Raw genomic sequence first — 11,713 nt, forward strand, 5'->3', positions numbered from 1 at the left:
ATATATATATATATATATAAAGAAATACACACACTATAAATATATATATATATCCTCTACCTTGTCACAGGATTGTTTATCTATACAGATAATACTCTTGATTTTTTTTTTTTAAATCACTGTTTGAAAAATTTTTATGACGTGTACTAAAGAAATGTGTGTGCTGTGTTTCTTTCCACAACATAGGGATTCCACTGTAATGGAAATTTTTTATAGAGATTAAAAAAAAAATCAAGTAAATTGTTAAGAATTTAACTTCCCCGGCGAATACAGCTAGATTAGGTACATTAAAGGGGAAAGTAAGACGATAATTTCAAAAACGGAATATCAGGGTTTTCTGCAAATCTTTATGTTTTGGAATCTAAAAGTTCAACTCGAGCAGAAAGTACGTGCATACCTATGCATACTTTTGTGCACCTAGGTGCATACCTATGTGTCGCACTCCTTTTGGCCTTAAATTTCAGGATTGACCAAATAGATTCTTCAAATCTGGCTCAAATATTTCTATATATAAGGCATTGATCATATTAATATTTTTTGAAAATTTGTTAAGGAAGTGGAAAGACATCGTGAAAAAACCAATTTTGATTTTCTTTAGAGAAAATTTTATTAAAGCAAATGCATTTATAAATAATCTGATAATTTTTTTTTTCAAAAAATCAATTCCAGTCTTTAAAATTGAAATGTATGTATTTTGTTCTATCTATCTCACTTGCAATTGTATAAGTTATAACAATTAAATAAATTTTATAATGAAAAAGCTGTGCAAGGTATGACTCTTATCGCGTAGCCAGGAAAATCAAGCGATACTTTGCCAGCTTTTTTTTTATTTCTTAGAAGTTATTAGTAAATAAATATGTACATATATTTCCAGAGTATAAAAAAAGTGTTGATTACTGAAACAATCCTTGATTGTTACCGTATAATTACAATTTCCAGTAATAAATAATTTAAGAAAGATATATACTTATATAACCAAGCAAAACAATAACTTATTCACGAGAGAAATAAAATCGAAAGGAAAAAATGATCAAAATTGGAATAAAAGGAATGTAGAAATTAAATAAATGTTACATTATATTGAATTTGTGATCTCTAATAAACAATTGCTTAGATTCTTACATACAAGTTAACCTAAATACAATAACAGATAACAATAGGATGTATGGTCTACTTAAATTACATCAGTTGTTGACCCATAACTGGTACAAAAAAAAATTTTAAATATAATTTTTTAAAGACAATTTTAAGACTCATATTCCTCTGTACTATTATATAAATATAAATAAATAACTTGATCCACCAAGTACTGAATAAAATTAAATTAGGTAGGATTACACCTTATATCATTATATATATGTATATAAATATACACACAAGAGTAATTTCAAGATTTTCTCGCATCTTCAGTTGATCCAATCTTTTAATTGTTCATGTAAAATTACATATTATAAATAGTCACCATTAACAAAATAAAATCTTGATTAATACAATAAAACAAAATTTGTTAAAACTTTAAAATTAATTCAAATCAAAAAAGAATTAAAAAATATGTTAAAATAATAATATATATTTTTTTAATAACAAAATATTTTTTAATTCTTTTTTGATTTGAATTGATTTTAAAGTTTATATCCAAAGTTTTAACAAATTTGTTTTATTGTATTTTTCAAGATTTTATTTGTAATTTTGTAATGTGGTATATATAAATATATTAATATATAATAGTAGTTAAATATACTCGTATGATTTAAATAGTAGTAATAAATATAAACACACAGATATCAGAATTTATAATTTATTACAAACTGGTCATCATGAATCATATTTATCTGTACCGAAGAAAAATCCTATAACTCCACTTTTATATCCTGAAAACTTATTTCCAACTTTAAATAGCTCCAAGATATTACGTTACATTTTAGACAGCAATATAAGTAGGTTTAATAAATAAAAGATATTAAAATAAATAAATATTAAGAAGCTTTACTGTAAAACAATAATTCGATTCAATCAAACCATGAAAATTTATTTCAACAAGACACTACAAAATTTCTTATCATGCAAAATAACAGCATACATTCTGCTCCCCCCATATTATGCTGTATGAGTCTTCCGATAACATTAACTGGATAGGTAGAATCACCATAAATATGAATATGTAACCTTAATATACACACAATATCAGAAAAAAATAAAAAATAAAAACATTACCTCAAGTTGGAAGCAATGTTGCGTATCATCAAGAAATACGACTGTTGCTGAAAGAGTTTTAAGGCGATTTCTGGCCAGCTCAGAGGCCCGTACATTGTATGTGCCACTTGAACCTCCTAGTGCACGCCTAGATACACTTTCAATCATCCTAAAAACATTAAATGAGTATATATATATATAAAATATTTTCACAAACATCTAAAACTCATTATTTTCATCTAAACATATAAATAAAATTTTAATGTTATCGATAAATAAGTATTTGATTTAACAGCACTTGCTTCAGTCTTAAATTAATTAATAAACTAATTGTCACACTTCGCATAAGAAAGTAATTAATTCAATAAAAACCACAATAAAACAGGAAAAAGTATTAATCAAAATAATGACAATAATAATAAACCCATTAATCTAATGAACTCTATAAAAAAGTAATACATAAAACAATAATTAATGTATTTAAAACTTAAAAACTTTTAGACAAAACAACACAGACTTGATTATAATAATTATTACAAGCATATGTGGCTCAAATTACATCATTTATATTTTCAATCTATCACTGCTTTTAAATGGTAAATGAATCATTGTTAATAAACATTGTATACATACTATATTGCATACATGTAACATTACATTTTCTTTAAACTTATAAGAAATATTTTATATTCTATTAATAAAAAACCAGTAGCAAGCAAATTAATCTTTAAACAGCTATTTAATAAAATATATTTTTAAAAACTTTGCACAATATGTAAATATCTATTTTTTTTTTTTTTTGTTTAATATAAATCTTAATTTTTAGTTAGTTCATTACATGATTTCTTACAGATCAATTAAAAAGGTCGCTATTTTTTGTACTTTTTAATACAAATTCATACCTTTATAATTGATTTAATTCTATTAATGACAATGGTATCATATACAATTGGCAATTGCATTTTTAATCACACAGATTGTTTAAAAAAAAATGATTTTGATCTTATATAAAACAGTTTTTGTAGATGTAATTGAAGATAAAATTCAGAATTTTATACGGTTTACATTATATTTAGAAAAAAATACTACTTAAATTTTTATACATGTTCATTACGTTCACAAAATAAAAAAAAATTATTTCATTAAATTGAAATCATTCCTTATTTTCTTTAGATTAAGTAAAAATATATTTTGTTTTATTTCTGTTTCATTGTATTTATCAATAATTTATTTTTTTAATGGTGTGTGTTTAAAATATGTAATTTTATGTGAACAATGAAAATATGGTATCATCTAAGATGCGAGAAAATCGTGAAAGTACCCTTGTGTACATATAATGATAGGTGTGTCATCTTACCTAATTTAATTTTATTCTGTACTTGGTGGATCAAGTTATTTATAATATATATATATATATATTTATTTTTTTTTTGCAAATATTGCAAATCTGAATTGTATTTTTTATTGAATAAAATAATACCATAGAGTAAATAAAAATTCTTGAATTAGTCAATTATTATTGTAATTTATTTACAAATAATATATTTTTTTTAATGAAACCAAATTAAATGAAATGTACAAAATAACTAATACAACACAAATGTATATGTAATTATGGGCAGTAAAAGTTTTCATCCAATTTCATCAAGCAACATTTAGAATCATATACTGCTGTACAATTGTGTGTTTACATAAAATGGATTTTTGTCAGTACATTAGTAGACTAGTCATGAAAGCAACAGCTGGATGGATGACTGATATATATATATATATATAAATGCTACAGCATTTATTCTAACATATACCAACCATGGTACTTACATATTAGCCTGTCTACCAATAAATTGCAAACTTTTGGGTTATTATTAATATCAACCGATAAAACCATTATATTATTTTATTCCTATTTATATTTATTTATTTTATAAATATAATTTAACCAAACTTATCCCATGCTTCCTAACCTTGACTAATTAACAAAAAATGTTTTGGGTTTTTAAAAAATAAATTCAGTAATTATTGCAATTATTTATTTACATAATCAAAACATTACTGTTAATTAGTCGAGGTTAGCGAGCAAAGCAAGTGTAGGATAAGTTTGGTTAATTTATATCTATAAATATAAGCAATAATGTTAATATTTTTCATGTGTAAAATATGTTAATCATCCTGTAACTTTGAAGTATAGTCAAAGTTACGTGATCATTATGGTTACGGTTGATGAGCTAATACGTAAGTACCCCAACCACACATTAATGAAAGAATAAAATTATAATAAAAACAGTAACACTGGATTCTTGTTAATAGTAAAATGGTGGTAAGTTTATTAATTATAAGTATTAACTATAATATTTAAAATCCATTAAATTTTTTATTTAATTTATATTAATGGCCCCTTGACATTCCACAGACTTTTTATTACAAAATAATGATATATATTTAAAAAATTCGGCTAAAAACCTATTCCATTTACAATACACCTCCCTCCCAACCACCTTGTTTCTCTTTTTTTTCCTACTAAAATGCGTGCTCAAAACCTATTTTCAGTTCATCCAGATGTTCTATTAGATGGATCACACTGATTTTTTTTCTGCTCAGAATACCTTACAAATAGGTCATCTCAAGCATCAGTGGACTTCAAAGTGATTTTCCTCCGAGTAATAAACTCGAACATTTCCTTAATTAAGGAATAAATGAGAATAGTTAGAGGAATTCTCAGTTGAAACTCAAGTTTGGCATTCAATGAAGCTTGAAAACATATCTGAAGTTCATTTCGAGCAAAATAAAAAAAAAATTCTGCTCAATCCATCCAGTAGAACACCCACACGGGCTGGAAGTAGGTTTTCAGCCCACTTTTTTTGAATACATAAGATTTAATTTTAATAAATTAAAATTAGAAGATTACCCGTTTAAAAATTTTACTCAAGGAAAATTTTTAATTATTATTAAATAAAACTGGTTTACGATTAAAATAAAAAGCATGATAGAAGAAAAAATTTAATTTATGGGTTATACTCCATAACTCTCAACAAACATAACTCTCAGTACCTTCTAATTTGTATATACAGAATCATTCAGGAGGAAAGGGAAATAATTTTAGAGCTTGAAATGTGAAACTCATTTCCCAAAGACTTGTTATTGAGTTATGGCTAGCAAAAAATTTCACCCTGACTTCAGTTTCCCTAGTGAAATGAAGTCATACTGAAATTTTCAGGGCATTATATAAGGGGGTAACTTGATGGTTAATTATGTTTTTCGAACTGAAAGATACAATAAAACAGGTCCCTTTACTGTATTTTTGAAAAATTAGGTTGGCAATACTTATTGTATGCTTTGAAATTAATTTAAATTGAATACTACTCATTGTTGTCATAAAATGTGGTAACGTGTTAATAAATGTTAGGCGGTTTAGTTGTTTTTGACATAATTTTGATCGTTTCAGTTTTCATAACAAAATTTACACATTCATTAGTCATTTAACAAAGTTATTGTACTTCAAACCTAAAAAAACATGTTTTTCAATACTAAATTTTTCTGTTTTACATCACATATCATAAAAATTACAGGAGATACAGTTCTGGAACCTGCTTTATTCAATTTTTTGGTTCAAAAACATAATAAACCATGAACTTTACCTTTTATATAATACCTTAAAAATTTTGGTATGACTATTTCACCGGGACAACTGAAATCTGGGTAAAACATTTTGCTAGCCCTAACTTGATAAACATTTCTGGACATATGTTTATACTAACTTTTTTCCTTATTTCAAGCTCTAGAATCAATTCCTAAATTATTTCTCTTTCCTCCCAAATCACTCTGTAAATTCATTGCTTCAGAAATTAAATTAAAATGATTAATAGAAAAATAAAAAATGATGAAAAATCTAACACAAAATCACAAACCAAAACACATGTAGCAAGAGACCAAATCATATAGAAACTCGAGTGAGCAATGTTTGGAAGGACAGTGCTTGACAAATACTGAAAAACAGTGAACTACTTATGACGAAAGAAGATGAAAATAGACAGACAGGGCTGGGTCATTTGCCACAAGTTCAGATGGACATCAAAATACCATACCACACCATATCAAAATAAAATTTAAAAATAAATTACGAAAAGATTTTTATAAATATTATTGATGGACTGTATGTAAATATTACCTACATGGTTGTAACATTTCCAGTCATATACCAGCAGCAATACAAAACCACTCTAAACACACACCTTTATAATCAAAATAAGATATTAGTTTTAACAGAACCAACACTGGTACACGAAACAAAGTAAATATAGAAATGATACGTAACTGGGAGTGAATTGCACTGTGAATACACCACACTGTTGCAAATATATATGGCCTTGAGTTTTTATTTATTTATTTTTCTATAAACATTTATAGAGGTTACCCTCTTTTAAAAACCTTATCAATACAAACACATATTACAAACTTTGTACACAAATAAAAAATAAATGTAAAGTAAAAATATCTCTGCTTAAATAACAAATGCAAAACCATAATATGTTATAAGTAATATATTAAAAATTAAAATTAAAAAATGTTATTATTTAAATTTAAACATTTAACCTAATAAAATTTATTTTAAAACAATCCCTAGAATTGTCATTTCTGAACTTTTATCTAGCCAACTGGAAATAACCCTAATTTTGTATACAAAATTTAATTTTTTGCCTAATTCAACACGAATTAGCGGTTTTAAATTATACAAAGAGAAAAACAGTAGCTTCATTGAATCTTGTAGAAAAAACCTGACTACACGTACCTGAAAAATAACAGTTTCTGGTTGGAATTTTTTAATTATAGGCAACTGATTTTTATTTTGGTAATTTGAGCAATTACTTTATCACATTCAATTTTTTCCATACTTTAATATCTTTAATGTACCGGAGTATATATGCTTATGATTAGGAAAACAAAAGATTTAAATAGTCAGAAAGCAGGTTTGGAAAGCAGATTCATACAAGATCAAAGCACATGTCATGTTATCAGTACTTCAATTAACGGTACTTTACCAGTACTGTACTGTACTTTATCAGCACAGTCAAATAACTATCAGTTTTGCAAGTCATTAAGACCTGTTCAGATGCTAATCCGATAAAAAAAGTTAATAAAAGTTATAATTAACGATAAAATACCAAAATGTAAATATAATTAATAATAATAATAAAATAGCTAACTACTTTAATAATTAATTTGAAAGTTTTGGTGAAGAGACTGAGTAAAATTAATAAGAATTCATCAATCAATTTATAAAATTGTGAAAATCAAGAAATGTTAAATAACATATTTTTAAAATCTGTTATCTGCCAATGAGATATTAAATATTGTTCAGTATCTCATACTGATATGAATATATGTACTGTTTTCAATTTTTTTTATTATTAGCATTATTTTTCCACTTTTTATATAATTTTTCTTTAGTTTTTGTTGACTGAAAAAGTAAGGAACAGTGTATCAGAAGATGTCCAAATGTCAACACAAAAATGTTTCACTCAGCTGGGCATTAGTTGAATATTACACATGGATTTAAAAATGCTTCCTTAAAAAACCCAATTAGCCCATATAATAGACTCAAATGATTTCGCATTATGCCTGAAATACTACCAGAAATCAAATAATTTAATAAAACAGTGGGTAACAGCTGATAGGGCAGAGATAATTACTGTACTTCACATTAAAGATGAATTTTTCGAATCATTAGTGGAAAGATTGGAAAACTCACAATTTCATGTCAAAATCTCAAACTCAGTTTTTCAACAAGAAAAAATCAGAATTAGGTGAAGAAGAATGTTTGGTGTTGGTAGGCTTTGCAGAAAACTTTTCATTTCTTATTCAAGAAACAAATCTTCCATTGGGTCAATGCCCTTTTGTGTTCTATTTTAAGGAAAATTATGTATTACAACACAAAAGTGTCTGTATTTTAAGTGATCATTTGAAGCACAATACAGCAAAATTTTATTGATTTCCAAAAATTTTAACAGACCATATCAAGGAAATCCATAAGAAAATTAAAAAACTCATCTATTTTACCGATGGTGCTTTACGTCACTATAAAAATAAAAAGAATTTTGTGCTAATTTGGCAGTCACAAAAAAGTCTTCAACCTTGAAGCCGAATGGCATTTCTTTGGATCATCCCATGGGAAACATGTGATGGTGTGGGAGGAACAACAAAAGAGGTGCCTTAGGCTAGCCTGCAAAATCCATTACACAGTCAGATACTAAACATTGATGAGATGTATTCATTTTATAATCACAAGCTGAAAAACATCAAGTATATTTTGATTAAATCAGATGAGGTAGCTATGATTTCAGAAACTCTAAAAAACCGTTTTGACTGCTGTGAAAGAGTTGCAACTAGAAGCTACCACAACTATGTTCCTGTGTCAGAAGGCATTATATAAGATGTTACTTTACTTCAAACTCCAAGGACTATGAAGACCATCCTGCAACAAGTATTGTACCACTTTCCCTTAAGAAAAAAGACTCTAAGGCTTGTGCGTATGATGATAAGTGGTGGATAGAAGTGGTAGACATTAGCGTTGAAAATGATACTGTGCAGGTTCATTCTTTCCATCCAGCTGGACCACGTATATAATTTCAAAAGTCTCAACAAGATGAAGTGTGGGTACCTATCTGTAAAGTCCTGAGAAAGTTGACACCATTTGAACTAACTACGGTGACGGGTCGTTCTCACACAATTTCAAGAGAATTATCAGAAGAGATATCACAACTGTTGGTTAACCACATTAAATAATAAACCTTCATTGCTACAAAAACAGGCTATTTCATTGAAGAATAATTAAAATTTTGCTACAATTTATTTTTTCTTAGATAGTGTTTACAAAAATAAAAATAAATTCTTGAAAAAAGACGCAGTCTACTTATTCAAGTTTTACAAAGCATTTTTGAATCAAAATTGAATTAGGTTACTGGTATTGGTTAAGTTATCATTAAATTACACTATTATTAACCTTTTCAGATCATGTAGCCTTGGAACTGGTTATGTACGGTGTCAGTTTTAAAATACTGTTACAAAATCATTTTATATGGCATCTAAGTCAGTTATTTTGTTTTATATTGACAAAGGAATCAGTTTTATTACACAATTTGAACGACGTTTATATGATGTAAAATGTTTTATTTAGACTAGAAAGAATATGACCATTTTTTTCTCAAAAATGAGCTTGTGTGTGTGACTTGTGTATTATAATTGCTATGAGGATTACAGATTTATTTATTATTTACATAAATAGCTTATCTTACTAGCAACATATGGATATATTGAAACATATAATAAATTATGATACACGACACACAAAAAAAGAAAGGAATTTGTGGTCATAAATACGTCACTTTTACTTGAGGTCTATAAATATCTTTTCTGACAAATGATATCAGTAAACATGTAACACATATAGATTTATAATGAATAAGAGTATACAGTAAAAAACGTAGTTTTCTGAATCTACTTTCACTTATACTAACATATGTTACTAATCTGTGATTTATGACACGGGGTTTTCATCATATTTTGCCCAATTTTCAACCGATTTGCTTGAAAGTATTATTTTTAAAATCAGTAAACTTTCATAAACACAAAGCAAAAAAAAATTTCGCTAATAAAAAACGCGGTAGAAATGCACAAAAAAATTCTGCAATTCAATTATCGTAATTTTTGTACTGTTTCAATTTTTTTGTTGTTACAGGCATAAAACACATCCAATCATAACGGTTTGTTTTTGTCAGAATATGTTAAATCTCTTTAATATATTGTAATTTTTTTCACAAGAGGGTAGCATAAGACTATGAAGGGAGGCAATCAGATCCAACATATTTTCGCGGAGCGCTAATCAACCGCAGATCATTGTGATGGGAAAAGGTTAATAATTTAAAAATATTGAAAACAACTTCAACAACACAGGGCTAAATATAAAAAATTAAGTGGAAAGAAATGTTTATTTGCCTAAACATCTACAAAAACATTCTAAGTTGTGCAAAATAAGATTTTTATCACCAGCCCCATCACAGTTATTTGAAGTGAAAATTTGAATTCTTTTAAAAAGATGTTTTCAAGAATTTATAGTTTAAGGATAAGTGTATCACCATTAATATTATTTATGGTAAAACTATTAACATATACTTGCATATAAAAAATAATTTAAATTGTGTATGCTATCCCTACCTTTTGAAAAAAATTACCACAAGTGAAATTTCTTAGTTTTTCATGTTCAACTTTATTGGGAATTTTCTCAATAGAAGAGGTAGGTAAATACAGAACAACAGCAACATTACATATAACTATCAATTTATCAGTGTCAGAATTTGTTAACAAAACCTGATATCGATGAGTTGATACATATATGTGGTTCAAATAAATTATAATTACAAAAAAACACATAAAAAACTAAACATCTAAATTACCTCAATCATGCTCCTTTTTATTCTTTCTTTATAGTTTTCTCATGGCAATGGGTAACAATTTTTTTGTAGAACTAACACTACTTAAATAACACTTCAGAAATCAACACCTGAATAACAAAAAAAAAAACTCAAAATACACAACTAACACAAGGTAAGGTTTATTTGTCAGGTGATATACGTTACATTATTTGTAACATTATATTAACACTTTGACTTGTTATAAAATTATATTTTTTTTAATACAAGAAAAATACATATCTTGGCATGTAACCGCGTCAACATTAATAACCGGATATTTTTACGAAATAAAACTTATTTCTATAATAAATAAACTGAATTAACAAACAAACTTCCCTGTCACACATGTTAGAGATTACAATTATATATACTATTTAACAAGAACTATTAATTCATATCAAAATTTTATAGTAAACAAAAAACAGGAAATACATAAATAGTACCAAAATTTAAATATGATTCACCGCAGATTAACTTACAAAACTATTTTTATCCTACATGCAATCCAAATTTTTCAATATTTGGTTAGGCATACAAACATATTAAAATACACTAACTTTAAGCACACATAATAAAATAAATCGTAAATATTTAAAATATAAAACAAATTTATATACCTAAATTAATTAAAATTTTCGTCAGTAATTATAAAAATATCATACTTAAACGTTAATCACTAAAGACATCATCGAAAATATCTTACTAAACATACATGAAATCAACACAGTTCGTAAGCACTGCCAACGTAATCACTTCATACTTTGATAAATCAGACAATTTCATTTTATGAGATATATGATATTATGTATTGATATTTCATTAATCGGTGTAATCTTTTTTCTGAATTAATTGTGAATAAAGTCTACATAAATAATTTTAATTAATGTAACGAATTTTATATTTGTTCTTTGTTTTTGATGGATAATAATCTTCGTGCGTACATTATTATAACATCATTATATACCACTTCAGCCCAAATTTTACAGTAAGCATTCTTCCAATAAAAATTTTTGTACTTAATACTACTTTTTTTCTCTTTCTTTTGTTTAATCGTA

The 11,713-nt window shown here is 26.3% G+C and overlaps 1 protein-coding gene across 2 annotated transcripts in view; it reads right to left on the minus strand.

Moving 5' to 3' along the window:
• Ptpmeg (protein tyrosine phosphatase Meg) overlaps nucleotides 1–11,396 on the minus strand; it is a 61,918-nt gene extending 50,522 nt beyond the window's left edge. For both annotated transcript variants that reach the window (XM_075381406.1, XM_075381405.1), the window contains exons 1-3: nucleotides 11,276–11,396; nucleotides 10,641–10,747; nucleotides 2,215–2,362 (exon numbers count right to left, since the gene is read on the minus strand). In XM_075381406.1, coding sequence (XP_075237521.1) covers nucleotides 2,215–2,361 — 147 coding nt within the window. In that variant the 5' untranslated portion in view covers nucleotide 2,362; nucleotides 10,641–10,747; nucleotides 11,276–11,396. The remainder of the gene's footprint in view (nucleotides 1–2,214; nucleotides 2,363–10,640; nucleotides 10,748–11,275) is intronic.
• Between the last annotated feature and the right edge of the window lie 317 nt (nucleotides 11,397–11,713).

This window comes from Lycorma delicatula, chromosome 13 (genome assembly GCF_047948215.1).
Source record: "Lycorma delicatula isolate Av1 chromosome 13, ASM4794821v1, whole genome shotgun sequence".
In the NCBI taxonomy this organism is placed as follows: Eukaryota; Metazoa; Arthropoda; class Insecta; order Hemiptera; family Fulgoridae; genus Lycorma; species Lycorma delicatula.